This window comes from Arvicola amphibius, chromosome 12, assembly GCF_903992535.2.
Source record: "Arvicola amphibius chromosome 12, mArvAmp1.2, whole genome shotgun sequence".
Lineage (NCBI taxonomy): Eukaryota > Metazoa > Chordata > Mammalia > Rodentia > Cricetidae > Arvicola > Arvicola amphibius.
Window position 1 is genome coordinate 25559658 of NC_052058.2, and position 19866 is coordinate 25579523.

The following is a 19866-nucleotide window of genomic DNA, read 5'->3' on the forward strand; positions in this document are numbered from 1 at the left end:
TTCCCCCTTAGCTTCTGCATTCCTATACATTTTCCTGTTTATGAAGAGATCATCAACTCAGAGTTGTAAGCACCAGTGCCTATAGCATACAAGGGATCTGTTGTGTCATTAGCAATAGGCATGTCCTCCCCAGTGCTGTGGCTGGGATCAGTATTAGCAGTGAAGCCAGCACTCTGTGGTGCTAGAAATCCAGGTGTGTGGGATGTACCTGTGGCTCAGCTGGTAGAGCGCTTGCCTAGCGTGCACTCAGCGCTGGTCTCCATCTCCAATACTACACAAACAGGGGCATGGTAGGTGGGAGATCACTAATTCAAAGTCAACCCTGGTTATATTGTGATTTTAAGGCCAGTCCAGGATATGTGGGTCTCTACCTTAAAATAACAACAAATCCAGGATGTGAGTGCTTAAGAATCAAATATATAATTTTTATAGGTTGGTTTAACTGAAAAGACAAAGCTGACCATACCTGAACACAGTGACATTTCTGTAACTGTGATCTGCTTAGACTCCAGGTCACTGAACCTGCAGAGCTCATCTCGAGGTTTACTGCCCACTCCACAGGGCTTTACTTCTTTGGCTAGTGGTTAATTTGTGCTTCACATTTTATAGCAGCCATGAATTTTATTATATAAACACAACATTAAATCTATATACATGTTGACATATTTCTATCTAGATATGTGACTATACTTACTGACTTCTCAAAAGAAAAAATTCAAAGAATTTACAAAACAATATAGTTATCTAACTTACAACCAAGATAACACTGGAACACAAAGATAAAAGTTGCTTTTACAGGATAAGACTACCTTAGGGGAGAAAAAGCCAGTAATTAGTGAGCTGCAATAAAAATATTGGTTTTTGAACATTCTGAACTGATTGAGGATTCAAAAAAAAAAAAAAAAAACAAACACCAAGAGGGTATTTAGTAGCAGAAACAATGAGAATGCAATGTCTGACCTCACAGCGGCAGAGTCAGCTCCCAGTCTGAGCTCTGCATGTTCTCAGGGTGTTTTACCTCTTCAATCTCTAACTGCGGCAAGAGTGAGGAGGCTCTTTCCTTATCTTGGTCCTGGAGGCCAGGCTAATGCAGTTGCCACAGGTCCTTTCTCCCTTCTGATTACAGCGTCAAACCAACCTCAGGGCTGCAGCTGCTGAGACCACCTGCCTTTGCTCAGGCTGTGAGCAGCACTGTTGAGCCGGAGATCACAAACGACGAAGTGCTGAACTTTTTGTTGTTTATAAATTCCTTTTTCAGTCTGGAGGTAGAACTCACATTTTTTGACTTGATAAATTATAAACTAATCTTGCGAGGAAACTTCTTGCACTGTGCTTTAAGTCTGAAAATCCGTTCCAAATGCCAAGAGCACCCACCGTCTCTTCTGCTCTGCCTTGCCCTTGAACCGAGAAAGGACACGGAGAAAGACAAGAGCAGCAGCTCCAGCGTTTCTTCACTAAAACTTTCCACTTGGCAGCTGCACTTTCAACACTATGGAAATGAACCTTCCGACATTTTCTAGTGATCTAATTTTAATTAAAAATGCTCTCTCCCAAGAGACTGATATCCGGTACAAAGGCAAAGTTGTGAGCGAAGTGGAAACCAAGGAGGACTTCTCCCAGGCCTTTTCAGGTGAGTTCAACAGTAATATTTTTACTATCAGCTGTATTTGTAGGTAACTGAGTGTTGGGAAGGCTAAAGGGTAACATATGAGACTAGAAGCTGTATGCCATTAACATTCCAGATTGGGTTTTATCTAAATATGATTATTTTCATACTGCTTTATACAAACACAGATCTGTTCTTGCTTAGAAGTGTCAGGTAAGATGAAAATCAGGACACATCCAAGTGTTCTTGGGAAACCAGAAAAGGACTTTGCTCATCTGGGATTATAGAAAAGATCTTGCGATGAGGGAAGTGGCCTTCAGTAGAAGGCCCCTTCAGGTGCGGAGTGGGGACCTGAATGGGTATTTTCCTTTAGAGAATTCTCCCAGTAATTAACTCTAACAAAGTGCACAAAATACCCACTCCTCTTTTGGTTAAAAGTATCACCTAGCTTCCCCCAGTACAGAGTAAGGTTAGGGCTGAGAAGAGAAAACCCACCAGACATTTGTTTTCTAATTAATGGGTATATTCTTGAAGCTTACCAAGAAAAGCATACAAAGTAACATCACATCTGACAGATGAGATTTTCAGCACAAAGGCTAACCCTCAAGTTTACAATTGGTAACTCTTTTAAGTTACAGACCTTATCATCAGTTTTTGCCACTCTCCTACAACTGTCTAAGAATGAAACATGTACAGCTCCAGCCTTAATGAAGTAGCCTTACTTTATTAAGAATCTGTCTCTGTGTGCATTGTGTGTGCATATGTGTGTTTGGAGGGGTGGGGGAAAGAGGTCTTGATACATGGTCCTTCTGGCCTGATACTTGCTTATGTAGTTCAGGCTGGCATCAGCCTTGGTCAATTCCGTCTCAGCCTCAGAGTTCTGGGAATTACAGGCATGAGCTGCCACTGCTGGCTTCACTAAGAATCATACTCCTTCTCAAGAAGATAGACAAGTCACTGAAAGCTCCAGATTATTTCAGTAAATTTTACTTAACAGTTCTCCAAGAAAACAGAGAGAACTTAAGAACCAAACAACCAAATTAAAGTCCTTTGAAAGTACATAAAAGTTTTGAAATTTATAAAGCACTGCACCTGGTCAGGTGCTAGACAGATGACATATCTAATAAATATTACTGAACTGGCATTACCTGAGTTAAATAATCACCTTTTTTTGATAAAAACAAAGTAAAAAGCAGTTTGAGATAGTTTTGGTCAAAGGAAATCAATGCAAACAGTTTGCATAAAAGAAAATGACTGAAGCCGGGTGGTGGTGGCACACGCCTTTAATCCCAGCACTGGGGAGGCAGAGGCCGGCGGATCTCTGTGAGTTCGAGACCAGCCTGGTCTACAAGAGCTAGCTCCAGGACAGGCTCTAAAGCTGCAGAGAAACCCTGTCTCAAAAAACCAAAAAAAAAAAAAAAAAAAAAAAAAAAAAAAAAAAGACTGAATGCCAGAAGATTCTACAAAGCTCAAAGGTATCACAAACTCAGTATTCACACTCAATTTAACTGGGTTATTACAGTCTAGCTGTAAGAAAAAGAAGCTTGCTTGGTTCTTTTTTTGTTGCTGTTGCTGCTCAGAATGTAATATTTTGGTGGTAGTCCATTACTAGGTAAACATGTGCATCAGAAACTGATTTCGGGTTAAATCACTGTAACTCTATGGTGCCCATAGAAACAGCTGTCAATGGATCCTTGGCACTGGGGAAAACATGACCTTGGAGAAAGAGTGAGGCATCTTCTGGAAGGGAAAGTGGATCGTGAGGCATGGGTTCCCCAGTGCAGAAGCAGACTTTCCTGTGCTGTCAGAGCAGAAATGTATGGGACCTGGATCTGCCTCCTCAGAGTCTGCTCTGCACAGAGAGATATCCTAGTTGGTATCACTACCAAACACCACGCCTCTGGAAATGTCTTAACAAGTGACGGGGGAGATTTTTTAGATTTTAGACCATTTGTTGTGCTGTTTGAGACCATTTAGGGGCCTGAGGACACTTCTGTTAAATGGGACACTTCCAGGAAATCCCTAAGTTTTAAACTCAGGCAAAAAGTTCACTATTGGTTTCTAAACCTGCATATTAAAAAGATACCTCTACATATATCTTTTTTTCTCCCCGGAGACAGTGTTTCTCTGTGTAGTCCTGGCTGTCCTGGAACTCACTGTATAGACCAGGCTGGCCTCAGACTCACTGAGATCCGCCTCCTCTGCCTCTGCCTCCCAAGTGCTGGGATTAAAGGCGTGCGCCACCACCGCTTGGCTTAGGTTTATCTTGGCATGACTACTGTACCTCTTCTGTTTCTATTGTTGATAGGTCAATCATACTAACAGATGAGGTTTTGTTTTGTGTTTACTCTTGCAATGCAGTTTCTGCCTTCTGCAATGAATTTCTACACTCACTTTTACTTTCCTTCATCTTTATCCAGATTTCTCTTTTTCTTTCCTACCTCCTTGTCCTAGAAAGCCTAACTATACTATCACATAACCTTACTTTGCAATTATGGGTTTCTAACATTCCATTTATAACTTTCATATATATTTGGTACAAACTAGTTCAAAATTGTTTGCATTTGTATCCCTATTAATATTTATCAGTTATGTATTCTTAACAGTTACCTCAATCTTCCTTGGTTAAAATTTGCCTGATGTAGCTCATTCTACCCACCATTTTCAACAACACATGACAATACCATATTCATCTATTCTGATTAAATTATTGATCTAATTATTCTGGCATTTTTGCTTGGAGTTTCTATTTACTTTCTCCTTTCCTAGACTGACAGGGTAACTGCAGTAGCTATCCTGGATCTTTAATTTTTGGGGGGCTGAGAATCAAACCAAGGACTTTGTGTACGTTAGGTAACTGATTTACCACTGGGCTATTCTCCTAGCCCCCAAAATGGAACATTCGTAATCTCATTTAAAAATTCTCAGCTAATCAATTCAGTTACCCTCATTTCCTTTTTTACCCCTTTCTTCCCTCCCCCCTCTCTCTCCTCTCTTATTCTTCCCTCTATTTTTATTTTACTTTATTTACTTTTGTGGTTCTTTGAGACAGGATTCCTCTTTGTAGCCCTGGCTGTCTGGAACTTACTCTTAGACCAGGCTGGCCTTGAACTCAATGGAGACCCACCTGCCTCTGCTCCTGAGTGCTGGGATTAAAGGCGTGGGCCACCACACTCAATTTCTCTTTCTTTTAGAAGCAAGGTTTCAGTTCGCAGCTCAGGCAATCACAGCAATGACAGGTGGAACCCATAGCAGTCATTCGCCTGAGCCTAGCAGAGTGCTGGGATTATAGGTGTGAGCCACAATGCCTACTTGTAACTATTCTTGTCTTAATCTTGGGGTGCTTTTAATGCGAAAAACTGTCTATGTTCCTGCCCTCTAAAACCTTCGACTTTCTGTATGTGTTGCAGACCTTGAGTACATTAGGCAATAAAGCAGCTGCTCCACCCCAAGCTACTCTCTGAAGCTCAGTTTTGCTTTGCATATTAGAACTAGACATTTCATTGCTCTGTACAGCCATTGTCTATCTTGATTGGACTTTTTCTTTCCACATCATTCTTTTTTTTTTTCTCCCCTTCTACTCTCTTCCATGGTCCCCATGCTCCCAATTTACTCAGGAGATCTTGTCTTTTTCTACTTCTCATGTAGATTAGATCCATGTATGTCTCTCTTAGGGTTCTCTTTGTTGTCTAAGTTCTCTGGGATTGTGAACTGTAGGCTGGTTTTTCTTTGTGTCTAAAAGTCACTTATGAGTGAGGATTTTTATTATTTTTAATTATATGTGTGTTGTGTGTCTATGAGTGGGAATGCAGGGGAGGCCTTGGAAGCCAGGGTATGGGATCCTTTTGGTAGGTGCTGAGGCTGAATTCCAGTCCTCTGCAGAGCAGCAAGCTCTCTTACTGCTGGGCTATCTCTCCAGTCCCCACCATTAGTTCTTATTTCTTCTGTGTTCAATTTTTTTTTCTAAACTGTACTTTTGGAACTATGCTACTGTTTATACTAACTGAAATTAAGGATTAGGGATTAAAATGAAATTCAATTAAAAACTCAGCAGCACTAGCACCATCTCAGTCACACACAGTTGGTGGCTGTGCATCGCACAGGCTGCTTCGGAAGTCCCTCCAGTCAGGGTCTCCAGAGACAAATGCTCTGTTGCTGCTGGAATGCCTATGCTCTCTTGAATTACTCACTGTTTAGTTGTCTGCCCCAGCCCTGGAGCCTTAAGTGGTCAGTCTGAAGGGTGTTCCTTTGAGTTGGGTTGCTCAAGCAACCTTTGGTTCCTTCTGCCTCTGCCATAATGCAGCAGGCCCAGTGTGCCTGGGCCTCTTTCAATGCCTAGATGGAAGACTTACATCTTCTACAGAATCTGGAAAGTCTTCCATTAGAATTTCTTCGAATAGTGCCACTTTACAATCGATTTTAACATCCCGTCAATCTTGTCATCACACTAAACTTTAGAACTGTCCTACTTTCAGTACTTTCCCCCTTTTAAGGATTCATTCTCAGTTTCCCCAGATAATCCTTCTAGTTTACCAATGTGTGTGTATTTAAAGCTGTTGCTAAATTCAGGCAGTGGTTCCGCAGTCTTTAATCCCAGCACTAGGGAGGCAGGGGCAGGCAGATCTCTGTGAGTTTGAGGCCAGCCTGGTTTATAAGAGCTAGTTCCAAGACAGGCTCCAAAGATACAGAGAAATCCTGTTTCAAAAAACCAAAACCAAAACAAACCAAAACAAAAAGCTGTTGCTAATTGTTGCATCCAGGTAGAGAGTCTATCTTAGTAACTAAAATCTTAATTTCTGTAAGTTCTACTTGGTTACTTCTCAAGTCTACTTGTTATTTTTAATAGCATTTGGTTCTGTAGTTATTTCTTTTTTTTAACTTGTAATCCCCATTTGATGGGTATACCCACTAGATTCTCCATGTGGTTACTCCATCCACTGAGGTTCTGGGAAGGGCTGTCCAATGCTTTTCTTTGTTGTACAGTGCCCTCACTACTCATCGTGAATTACCTCCTGGCATATCAGTAACTTTGTACACAATGCTTATGTGACATCTGAGGGCTACCTGGGTTACAGGCATATCAAAGAGTCTTGCAGCTGTTTCTGCTCAGTATTTCTGAATACTTACTGGACGGTGATTAATTTTATGTTAATTTTTTGCCTCAGTTTAACTCAAACCCAGAATTTATGATGAAAAACATATTCACAACATACAGGAGGAATCGCACACCAGAAAGGCCTATGGTCACAACTCTTGGGAGACATTTTCTATTGAACCTATAACTCAGACTTCAATACCCTTAGCTGTCAACCCACTAGACTGACAAATGTATCTTCTCAATTGACTGATATGCATAGAGCATTAGATCTGGCTAGATACTGGTTTCTGTGTCTCAGCTCTAACTTTCCACACTTGTGAAATCTTAACTCCTCATCATATCACACAAAATAATAGCATCCTTAATTTAGGAGACTTCCTAGCCCCAAGGGTCCCAAAACAGTTGGCAGCAAGTGTTAAGCTCACAGGCCTCTCATTTAAGTTTTCTGTTTTCACTTTGGTATTGGTTCATGGAAAGCTACTCCTTCTTTGGTTCTGCTATATATTTAATGTTTCGTATAGCAAAAGAACTTTGCAACACCATGGCCTACTTGTCAGAAGTGCTTCTATTGAGTATTTTAAAAAAAAAGGAAATCTGGGTATACCTGTAATTCCAGTATAAAATCAAGAGTTTAAGGCCATACAGTGAGTTGGAGTCACCCTGGGCTACGAAAGGCACTGCTTTAAACAACAGTAACAACCAACCAAAAGGTGGGGGTGGGGAGAGCAAGGGATGTGGCTCTGTGGTAGCCACTACCTTAGAATGTTCAAAGTCCTGGAGTCAATTTTTAGCCAACACCTGAGTACTTAAATAAAAAGCAGCCTTAAAGACTTAATTTTAGCATATGTATCTTTTTTCAATAGATATCTCAAGTTATCTGTATCTAAAATAGTTGAAATAGAATTGCGGGTTTAGCTTAGGGGAAGAATATTTGCCTAGCATGTCTAAGGCATTGGGTTTGAGTACCAGCGCAGCAAAAACTAGGGGTAAGAGGAGTGGAGAGAACTTCTTGAGGAGCAGCTTGTTTGTGGTTCCTGTGAGAAGTGATAAAGGAAACACTACAGGCCCAGGTTATAAGGGAATCTTGGTTATAGTTAAGTATTTACAATTGTTTCAATAATAAGACCACCTGGTTTGAGTCTAAGATGGGGATACAATCCAATACTTACAACAGGTTTAAGGAATTCATACAAAGTCACAGTCAGTAAGATGGCAAAGCTCAGAACTGTCAGCAAAACAAACTCCACTCTAAGAAAGTACTACCATGCTAAAGTCTTTCTTAGAGACTTATTCTGCAGCTTTTGAATGCAGAAATCATTTATAAAATTTAAAAAAGGAATGTCTAAATAGGAGGCATATTTAAATAGGACACAATAAATGGTATGCTGGACGACAGGTTCATGCTTTAAACCTCACTGTTCAACACCGCAAATTCAAATATGTTAAGCAAATTAAAAACATTATTGGCCCTCGGCAGTCAGTCCCATATGGCAGGCGGTCAGCCTTCCGCCACTGCAGAAGTAGACAGCACTGCTCTCTGCCAACTGTGTCATTTTACTGGAGCAGTGCTGATGGAACACTGGCTTAGCTTCCTAACTCCTGAGCAGGTTTCTAAACACCGAGGATCTTATCTGCTCATCTGTAAAGTTGGGGGCCAGAGAGAAGAGACAGGAGCATGACTACTGTTCAATAACTGCAGAATATGCAGCCCCTTAATTCCTCCCTCCAGTCCAATTAAAGCCTTGTGTAGCTACCGAAAGGCTCTTAGAATGAAGATACAGTATTTCTCAAAGATTCAGGAGAATCACTGAATCCAATGAAAGTACCTTCTCTAAGATTGTACCTTTTTGTGGGAGGGTTGAGTGCTTTGTATAAAGAAAAAGCTAAAAAAATAAACTAAATAGAACAATTTAGAACTGGAAAAAGTTACAGTTCAATGTTTGCTCCCCACCCTCATTTACTCTAAAACTGAACCTGAGTGAGAAAAAGTTGGATATAAACGTATAATTTGAGCTAAATGGGCCAGGTATCTTGGTGGCATCTCTCGCGGGAGAATGATGAAAGAGCAGCTACAGGATCAGTATAATTACCCATACGTGGAATCGGATCCTAGCGCTTATTTAATGGACAAATCCCCAAACAACTCAACAGTTTCCTGACCTGACAGAGTTATGTTCTATGTTTACTACTCATTAGACAATCGTACACAGTCCTAAGACCCCACATTACTTTATGCCAGGAGTTCTCAACCTATGGATTATGACCCCTTTGGGGGTCGAATGACCCTTCACAGGGGTCACCTAATACCACTGGAAATATCAGATACTTACATTACGACTCATAACAGTACAAAAATTACAGTTATGAAGTAGCAATAAAAATAATTCTATGGTTGGGGTCACCACCACATGAGGAACTATATCAAAGGGTCATGGCATTAGGAAGGTTGAGAATCACTGCCCTCTGCTGCCCTGCCACCTCTAATACAACTCCTTCTTTAAATGTTGCCTCCAATGGGATGGCCTGGGTAAGTGAGCTGTTTCTGTATTTTTTTTTTTTTTTTTAGACATAAAGCTTTATTAAAGGAGAGAGGGAGAGAGAGAGAAGAGGGGGGAAAGCAGAGAAGTGGGGAGAGAGGCAGAAGCGAAGCTGCCTCTCCGAGAGGAAGATGGAAAAGAGAGTCCTGTTTCTGTATTTTTAAAATGCTTTCTAAAAAACTCTATAAACCAAGACAAACAAAACAAAACCACAAACCAAGCACATTACACTTTTCTCCACAAAAGTATTTCAATTAATGTTATGAATACTGCTGATGGTTAAAGTCTATGATAACATGATGGGTTAAACTTACAGGACACTGACAATTTTGTGTCGGTCCTAGTTACAGTCTACAGATGCTAGGTTTTCACACGATGAAACCAGATGACAGTCTGCCTGTAAGTTACAGTCTACAGATGCTAGGTTTTTACACGATGAAACCAGATGGTAGTCTGCCTGTAAGTTACAGTCTACAGATGCTAGGTTTTTACACGATGAAACCAGATGACAGTCTGCCTGTAAGTCTGCCTTTATTTGTTCTGCACAAGCACAAGAGAATCACTTCCAAATAACCAAATTCTGGTAGGTTAGGTTATTTGCTTGTTTGTTTGATTTTAAAGAGAGGATTTCACTGTGTAGCCTTGGGTGGCCTGTGTGGACCAGGTTGGCCTTGAACATACAGAGATCCATCTGCTCTGCCTCCTGAGAATAAGAGTGTGCTTCATCTCCACCATGCCCAATATAAGTCAATTTCACAGGACTCTAAATGTGAAGGACTTGGGCATAGGCTAAAGATAATCAAGTCTCTTGAGGATTTTCCTCTGTGACCAGGAGGAGTAATACAGAATTGTCAAAACAGTAAAAAGCAGAACTTATCCAATTTTATTGTAAAAATGTAGTTAAGTGTTCTTTTGAAGAATTTTCCCACAATGAAAATTTAACATAAAATGGCCATTTGTAACATTATACTTTCTACTAGTTCATATAAATCCTGAATTTACAGGTATTAAATAACATGTCTTTTTTTGTTTGACTCTTTGAGATATGAATTTAGATCACAGGCTGCCCAGCCACCAAAGGGCTGAGATTATGAGTGTACACTACCACTTCTGGCTCACGAAGTGTCTAATAGGTCTGTAGGACTTAAAATCTGAGCGGATTTAAAAACCCAAGAAATAGTTTACTGAAAAATCAAGAGATATATCTTATTTTGCTTAGATACTTAAAAATGAGCAAAAAAGAATGTGGGGTTCCTGGCTTTCTAAACCACTGTTTTGATATCCCTAGGGGTCAAGGACAAGCAAACTGCCCCTGTCCTCAATCACACCTCTAACACCTGTACTGAACCATCAGAACCCAATGGACATGGTGTGTGTTGCTGGAGCTCCAACCCAAAGCCTATGAATGCTAAGGATCTATCTACCACTGAGCAATGTTCTTGCTCTTTAAGTATACTCTTTTGTACAGATGGTCCCACACTTATGATAATCTAACTTAAGATTTTTGCTTACAAAATGCTGTGATAAGTAGCATTTACTGAGTGAAAAATCGTATTTTGGACTGCACATTTCCTTTGGAGTAGGATACATGGGAGACGCTACTGCAGTGCTGCAGAAACAACCAGCCGCAGCCCCCACTCCCACATGGTCACAGGGAGACAACCAATAGTCTACAGTGTGTACTGTGGTGCTGAGCTATGATATTTGGCAGTTTAAGTATATTAGTGAGCTTTCAATTTATGACAGATTTGTCAGCAAGTAACTCCAATGTGACACCATGAGGAACTTCTATACGTTTTTGAAAGGGCGACTCTGAGCTTTGTTACCTGAACTTCAGTCACTATTAGAACCTGTTAAAACACTTGATAAGACCTTGGACTAGGAACTCTCCAACTAACTGTATGCCATGCACCTCGAGTCTACCTGTGTATCCTACATAGGGTACTCTTCACCATTAAAACACAAGAGCTTCTGACACAGTATCTGTACCTACTAGACGACACTCTATTGACCGAGAAGGTTAAAAAGTGCATTGTCCATGGCAAAGTCCTGTGGAAAGCACGAGTGTCTGCTCTCATTTTGTCTCCCATACCAAGTTCTGTTGCTCAGGGATATGAACTGACAAGAACTCAGCACCACGACAAAAACAAAGGACTAAATATTTCATAGCAGAAACAAATACAGTGCTAACAATTGAGCTAGATAGTATAGCTGACCAAAATAACCTGAGTTAGTTATCTGCAAAAGTCTTCAATTTTAAAGTTAGCTTAAAATGTTTGCTTCTGGGGCTGCTGAGATGGAGTGGTGAGTGAAGGCACTGGCCATCCAGCCTGACAGCCTGAGTTCCATACTGGAACCCACATGGTGGGAGGAGAGAACTGGAAGTTGTCTGACCTGCACACATGGGCTGTGGTGAGTGTGCACTAGGGTACACGGTCACACAGAGATACATTTAGAAGAGTTTGATCTTTTACCAAGACACACATTTATAATCAGAAAGAAGAATGTAGGCCATATTTTGTAAAATCTGAAACTCCAAAATCCACTGTCCTGAAATAAAAACCCCTGTTAACTGTAAACAGATTACTCACAGCTTGCGTTTCTATACAGAAGAAATGGTTCATGGAGCTGAAATTCCAAATCTTTATTCACTGGTTCAACCAGATTGTGCATGTTCAGTCGGTTGACAATGGTAAAGCCATGGTAAGGCGAAGCTGACCTTAGATTTAAAGCAAGGGAACACATGTTACCTTTTAATCTATAGAAATGCTATCTACTACCTTATTTTTACACACACACACACACACACACACACACACAAAGCCTATATTACCACATCACATGAACAATTAGCGTTTGAAACCATGAACAAAAATACAAGGCTGGGGCTCTAATTCAGTGGCGGAGTGCTTGCCTAGCATGAACAAAGTCCTGGGGTAAGGCCTCTAAAAATTAATTAATTAATTGTCAGGCCATTTCCCTCTTTGCTCCTAAGTGTTTCTAAGGATTCAATTCCTCAATATAAAAGGCGAAGTCACCAGGTTCCCCGCCCCCTTCACTGCCTGTACCTCTCCTGTTCTGCCACTCTGGCTCCATCAGTATCTCTGCAGGTGTGCTTCCCTCTCCAGACTCACTGAAACTAGACTACAACCCCCAAACTAGCACCACATCTTCTCTGCAGCAAGTACCCTCTCACCTCAACACCCACTTACTGCTTTCCTATTTACCATCTTTCGCCCACTACTAGAATGTAAGCTCACTGTAACTGAGGATCTGTTTCTCTCCCCCATACACGTATACCAAGATTGATATAAGTGAAGAAATGCCATTTTTTAAATACAGTACAAGTATGTCTATGACTGCCATCCATTGCAGCAATCTTTCCTATAGTAAATCACTTTTTTGTATGTTTTTCCCGAGTTAGATGGACTTGAGTTACACAGTAGGAATGCTCTTAGTGTCCTTACCAAGGGGATTCATCAACAATGCACTCAACACTCTTCAACATAACACAATACAAAAAAACCAGACATCAATAATCTTGCTGCTACCACCCTAAGTTTTAGAAAACAAGGGAAGGACCTGCCTCTAAGAACAAGACTTATAGGCATCTAGAAAGACAAGTGTCCCCATGACTGTTATATCCTGTGGTCTGTCTTTTAAGTATCTATGTTGTCAAACAAGGTAATATTGGAAACTATTGCAAATCAACAATTTAAAGAATTTTCAGAAGCTTAAAGTAAAATATATACAAGTATGAATAACCCAGGCATTCTAAACAACTCTCAAACTAAAATAGATACAATAAAGACTATATAACCCAGGAGTTGGGAAAGAATTGAGAAAGGGGCAGAACCAGTCACAGAAGGCAAATTTTCATTAGAAACTACAGATTAGCAAGACTGATATCTCAACTACTATCACTGATGTATTATGTCCAGTGACATTCATATGTCTATAATCTTAATATGGGATAGTTGATAACTGGAAAAGGCTTTCTATCCTGAGATAATTTTGTCAGGCTCTAAGAAGAGAAGCAGCTAGGGTAGGATATACAGTCTGAATGGTTGAAACCTGGAAGAAAACGAACAGGAAGGCTCCAGAGACAAATACACACTAGAAATGGACCATGTTGCATGAGACTGCTCACCATTCAAGTGAAACAGAAACATACTTTAAAAACTTACCTTCGATATACAAATAGGGTCCCTTCTATATCAGTCTTCTCCTGTAACAGATAATAATTCTGTTAGTTTCTCACTAATAATAACAATCATTCAATGCCAAATGGTTTCAGTGGAAAAGAAATGCTTTAAGGCCAACTTGTTTTATTTATTGTGAAATCTATTGTGTGTAACTACGTAGAGGTCAGCAGTCACCCTCAGGAGCTTGTTCTTTTGAGTCAGGGTCTCTCCTGGCCAGAAAGCTGGGCTTGCCGGTCAGTGATCCTGGGAACCACCTGCCTCCACTTCCCCAGTGTTGGATTGCTTTGTTTTGTTTTTAATGACAAGGTTTATCTGTGTAGCTTTGGAGCCTTATGTCTTGGCACTCACTCTGTAGACCACGCTGGCCTCAAACTCACAGAGGTTCACCTGCCTCTGCCTCCCGAGTGCTGGGATTAAAGGTGTGCACCACCACACACGGTTCCCAGTGTCTTTTTCTGTGGGCATCTCAGGTTCCTTACAAATTGTGTAACCATTCAACTCTGTAGGTATTTATATAAGTGCTGCAATGTCCAATTCAAAATGTCTACAACTGTAGCATTTTTCTATTTTAGCCACTAAGGAACATTAAAAAAACAAAACAAAACAAAACAAGAAACAGAATTAGTTTTATTTTTATGTATTATTTTTTTAAATTAAAAATGTGCCTGCATGTTTTGCCAGCACGTATGTCTGTGCACCCTATGTGTGCCTGGAGCTCACAGAGGATAGAAGAGGGTATTGGATCCCTTGGAACTGGACTTACAGATGGATATGAGTGACCATGTGGGTGCTGAGAATTGAACCCAGGTCCTCTGGAAGAGGACTAGCACTCTTAGCAACTACTGAGCCATTCCTTTAGCCCCAGCTTTAACTTTGGAAAAGCCAAAACCTTCCAACTAGGTCTCTTAATAGGGAGTTGAGGTATTTTATGTTGCAACTTCAAAAATAAAACAAACAAGCCCCATCAAACTTTAACAGTCTATCAAAGTTAACAGAAAAAGAAAGTAAATTGATACAAGGGCTGGACTGCGAGCCTGATGCTGATGCTGCACAGCAGCAAGCGCTGAGCCAAATCCCCAGCCCTCCGGGCATTTTCTTAGAGGATACTTTGTTTCATCTCTAGAGAATCTTTTCATTAGTAACAAATTCTGTAGTTCCTTAAGGACTACTACTATACACAATTCATTATTTTTCAAGCTTGGTTAAGCATAGTGGCTAGAAACTATTCTTTGAGTAGGCAGTTCTGGCAGGTTTTAAACACCCGAAAATGTGACTAAGAAATTGTAACTTATACAGCCTAGTGGCAGAAGCACAGTGCTCGCATAGCATCATGAGGCCCTGGGTTTGATCTTCTGCACTCCAAGAAGTAAACAAGAAAACACAAGCCATTAGTGTTCTTTCACTTGTGACAGTGGCATAGTCAAGTTTTAGGCATAGTGCTTTTATTTTTTGTCTAAAACCAAAAAAATCCTGTCAGTTCATAGTTCGTGGCCTACACTGGATCTTGAGATTTTAAATGTAACCAAAAAATTATAAAAATTTAAGGTTATATCAAATTTGTTAGGATAAAAAATTAAAAACAAATAAAAATCTGTTTCTTGTACACGTCTTCTATGTCACTATGAAACTTTAACTTCTTGAGGCCTTTTCTTGCCTTTAAAAGTGTTCTCATTAGAAGAAAATGGCAGTAGTTGTCTCAGAGTAAAAGTAAACTTGCCTCCCAAAATACATTGGGCAAAATTACAACTCACCCTAAAATATGAGAAAAGATGATGGCGAGTGCACTGTGGTAGGAGCCAAATAAACAGCAGCTTAGTTTGCTTGCTTGCCTTCCTTCCTGCCTTCCTTTCTTTTTCTTTCAGCTTTTAAAGACAGGGAACTGGCTCTTGTAGACCAGGCTGGCTGGCCTCGAACTCACAGAGATCCGCCTGCCTCTGCCTCTCGAGTACTGGGATTAAAGGCGTGCACCACCACTGCCCAGCACAGCTTAGTTTTCAATTTCATTTTTACACAACTCCATGGGTAAAATCCTCAAGTGTTGTAAGCCTTTGTGAAGAACTAAAGCGGTAACAGTAACAGATAATTTGCCACTTCAAATTCTCTGCCTTAGCCTGCGCTGCAGTTCTGATTACACACACACACACACACACACACACACAGAGAGAGAGAGAGAGAGAGAGAGAGAGAGAGAGGAGAGAGAGAGAGAGAGAGAGAGAGAGAGAGAGAGCGCAAACAGAAAAATGACGCAAACCACTTCAAACTAAAGCACTGTTCAAAACAGGTATACCAGTAAAGCGGTTTGTAATTTCATCCTTCGGGGCTTCCTACATCCCTTTCTCTTCCAGATGGAGGAGGAAAATGATTATGGAAACTTCTGAAGTACCTTTCATAAATGACAATAAATTTCTACAAAATTACATCTATGTATCAGTATCACACTGAAGAAAAGCTATGACAATCCTTCAGCGTTTGTTAGTTTAAGGACCTCAACACTTGGTGAAGTGTGAATACCAATCACTGATAAATTCTATCCAACCAACGGTTACCCACGGGAAGTGTGAAGCTTTTACAGCTGAATGAGTTAATTAGGAAGAGTCCAGCACACACACAAAAAAAATGGGCAGCCACGTGCACTAAGCGACCAAAGGTGTTTTAAGTTGAGGCTAACCGGTTGGTGAATGGGCACCGTAACTTTCTGGAACGCCGTCGCCACTCACAAAATTCAAAAAGTACTCAGATGTGAGCCATCAAAGATGGTTGTCACTGCTATCTTTTCCTTGCAAAAGGTCTCCAAGAAATCCAATTCTTACCGTAGTAGCCCTTTCCCTAAATGCCTTGAAACCGTTCCCCAAACTCTGGAGATACACAGTAGTTCGATTAAAGCTGGACTAACTCTTGAAACTGACTTTTAAGTTTCAAATCCAAATCACCTTACTTCGGTTGGTTGGGGAAGAGGGGTGGATCTTGTAATTAAATACACGTAATTTGTCTACTAGTTCTCGAAGTCTCAAACTCAGGTTTTCAGTCACTTTTTAAATAACCTTACTTGTCTCATATCTTTCCAAAGCAACCCGTAAAGAAGGTAAATTACTCAAGCACCGAGAACCGACCCCGAAGGGCTGATCCTGCCTCATTCCTCCCCTCCATCTGATTTTCCTTGCTGTGTCTCTGGCAACTTCTTCCGCCTCTCTCCTCCAATCCCGCGTATCCCCGACACCCCTCTGGCTCTGGCCGGACCCTTCGGTGAGGTTCTGGCCTCGCCTTGGCGGTCCAAGTCTCCTGCTTCACTCCCCGCCCCCAATCCTAAACTGCCTGCGCGGCCCCTTTAAGAGGCGGCAGCGGCCAGGTTGGCACCCCCGCGGCTGGGCCTCACTCACCCACTGGTTGGCTTTAGGGCAGAAAGTGTACAGCGCGACCTGGCCTGTGAGGTCTGCGATGCTGGTGATGTAGGGGTCGTGCTGCTTCAAGGCCGCCAGACTCATCTCCTGCCCAGCTCGACTCAACGACTCCATCTTGAATCGCGGAGCCGAGCCCCTCCGGCGGGGGCGGACTCGAGGACAGGAAAGTGCCACCTAGGCAAAGTTCCCCCAGCTCCGTCGGCGCCTCACTTCCGCCTTTCGGCCTGGCCTTATGGAGGGTGGTACTTCAGCTATTCTGCTCCGCCGCTCCCACGCCCCGGAAGCCTGGTACCGATCTCCTTAGGTCCGAATCGGCCGGAAGGTGCTGCGTCTGCGGCTGCGCCGTGGCGAGGTCGTCGTCCCGGGTCCTTTCTCACCTGGCCGGATCTGAGCTCATTCCACGAGCGCTCCCGGCTCGGCCGGCTGGGTGGGTGCAACATCAGCACGGAAGCTGTCGCGGGTTCGGGCGCAGAATCGAAATGCTGCTGTGGAAATGAGATCTCCATGGACCTTTTAGAAAACTCAGAACAAATGAGAAAATGTGCTCTGTGTGTGTGTGTGTGTGTGTGTGTGTGTGTGTGTGTGTGTGTGTGTGTGTCGTATGCTTTATGCTACCTCCGACTTCAGACTGCACCTCCTCGGTTAACAATTTGGAAAGAAATATTTCAAGGCAACTAAACTAGCTGGCCTGGAACCACTCAGGCTCCCAGGACTCATTTTCTTTTCCCCTTTGCTCGTATTTTTTCTCATCTTAGTCCCAGGTAAATATTTCTATCGTTCTAGATGAAAAAACGGCAGTATTTTATAAGATCTCTTAAAAACCAAACAAATAGAAAACCGGGCGGTGATGGCACACACCTAGTGGTAGCGCACACCTTTAATTCCAGCACACGGAAGGCAGGGACAGGAGGAGCTCTGTGAGTTCAAGGCCACGTAGGTCCACAAAACAAAACAAACCCCAAATATTTATTGGGCATCTTAAGGAGTTAGGTATTACTAAAAAGTAAACAGCACCCAGCCTCTTTTCACTGACTTGCTTTAAAAACTGTTTTCCTTATTGAAGACCCAAATGAGCATTTTTTTTTTAAAGAACAAACTCTACATTGTCATCAAAACAACACATATTGCTTATGGTTTTACATCCCAAGATCATTTACTAATGGAAGGACCACTTCGCATTCTGTACAGAATCGTGTGAAGCAAACAGAGGGAACCTATGATGTATTCACGCTCCTCTCATGTATACTTTAGTTGAATTTATAGAGTAGTGACCAGTTCTGAGCTTCCAACTCTGTTTTCGCTCTGGGAGAAGCTGAAAGCAAACAAATAACCCCCTTATGTTTCTCTTTGAATTCCAAAGAGTGGAGCCCTTAATCCCCTTTGAACCAGAAAAGCTTTGAGGAGGAGGTTCTGCCTGAACTGCTGCTTTGGGTGAATAGGTGTCGCCTGGGAAAGCAAAACAAGGGTTGAGATTTGCTTCACAGCCCGGTGGTGAGAGGGAACCTACCATGTAACTGATGATTTAATTCGGACTCCAGAGGAAGAAGTCAGTGACTCAAAGTTTTCACAAAACAAGAGGATTCTGGTATTAGAATCTCTAGGATCCTTTACTTCATGTCTGGGTCCTTTCACTCAGTGGTGGAGGGTAGGACCCCCATTACTTTCCGTGTCTTCCATTCCCCTCTACCTTAACTTTAATGTTATTGTTTAAATTTTTTATTCATCTATGTGTATATGTGTCTGTAAGCTTATGTAACATTCGTGCACAGGGCTGCCTATGGAAGTTAGAGAGGGTGTTGTTGGAAGCCTTGGAGCTTAAATTATAGGCATTTGTGGGTCTCTGGACCTGGACCGTGGGATCTGAACTTAGCTCCTCATTGTTGAGCAGCAAGTGCTTTTAACAGTGGAGCCATCTACATAATTTTAAATTAGGTTCTAAATTCAGAGACACACTTGATAACTGTATTAGCTTTCTTTTTCTTATATAGATATTCTAAAATAATCCAAAATGTTTCCTTTTGTTATGAAACGTTGTCCCCATGCTCTATTGTGCTGTTGCTGTCTTAAACAAGGAGCAGCTGTGATTACCTAGAAAACCCCTCATAAGCCTGGGCCCATTAACACATGCCCTTGGGGAGAAGGGCGGGCTCACAAGTGGCCACAAGACGACCTGGGAGGCCTGGTAGATGCCCAAGGGAGGAGCTGCTGTGGATGATCCCTCATCACTTCATCTGTGAGTTAACAAGTTAAGTTAGACCTGGGGAGAAACCCTTTCTTCAGTCTGTTGTTTGTGCCCTGGGGTAAGCAAATGCTTGTTCACATGACCCCAGGAAAAAGTTAATGCACACCATTTAATCCACTATTTTGGATTAAGCAAGGGTAGACTTGTGATGTAGACCAAACTTTCATATTTTGGAATAGAAAATTCTCATCAAAATGCTTTGTTTTCAAGACAAGGTCTTGCGGTGTAGCCCAAGCTAGCATGAAACTCGCCAATTAGGCTAGGCTGGCTGCTGAGTGAGCTCCAGGGAGCCTCCTGTCTATGTCTCCCTAGAGCTGACATTTTTGTATGAGTTCTGGGGTAGAACATAGGTCATTATGAATGTAAGTTTTTATTGAGCTCTCTCCCCAGCCCTGTTATTATATATCAGATTGATCTCAAACTCCCAAACTTGTGATCCTCCTCTCTCAGCCTCTGAATGGTGAGCTTACAGAGTTGTGCCTCTAAACAGGGCTTCAATAATTAAAAATAAGTAAGCTGAGTGGTTGTTGCACAAGCCTTCAATTTCAGCACTTGGGAGGCAGAGGCAGACAGATCTCAGTGAGTTCAAGGCCAGCCTGGTTTACAAAGTGAGTTCTGAAAGGCCTCCGGTGTGGGGAGACTCTCACTCAAGTCTCGGGATAATACTGATCCCCCTCCCCCCAGTAACTCATGAGACTGTCCTTGCTGCAATCACATGAGGTTTAATCGACAAGAAATCGACAAGACAAGAACCAGTGCACTGGGGCCGAGACTCATAAC

At 41.8% G+C, this 19866-nt stretch overlaps 2 protein-coding genes across 5 annotated transcripts in view; one reads left to right on the forward strand and one right to left on the reverse strand.

The window, feature by feature from the left end:
• Positions 1-17009, reverse strand: part of Dcp1a (decapping mRNA 1A) — a 48677-nt gene extending 31668 nt beyond the window's left edge. For 2 of the 4 annotated variants that reach the window (XM_038350018.1, XM_038350017.1), the window contains exons 1-3: positions 16824-17009; positions 13429-13469; positions 11833-11960 (exon numbers count right to left, since the gene is read on the reverse strand). In XM_038350018.1, coding sequence (XP_038205946.1) covers positions 11833-11960; positions 13429-13469; positions 16824-16958 — 304 coding nt within the window. In that variant the 5' untranslated portion in view covers positions 16959-17009. The remainder of the gene's footprint in view (positions 1-11832; positions 11961-13428; positions 13470-16823) is intronic. The other 2 variants (XM_038350019.1, XM_038350016.1) reach the window with 1 other exon arrangement.
• Positions 1498-19866, forward strand: part of Cacna1d (calcium voltage-gated channel subunit alpha1 D) — a 440918-nt gene continuing 422549 nt past the window's right edge. Inside the window, exon 1 of the mRNA XM_038350011.1 lies at positions 1498-1630. Coding sequence (XP_038205939.1) covers positions 1498-1630 — 133 coding nt within the window. The remainder of the gene's footprint in view (positions 1631-19866) is intronic.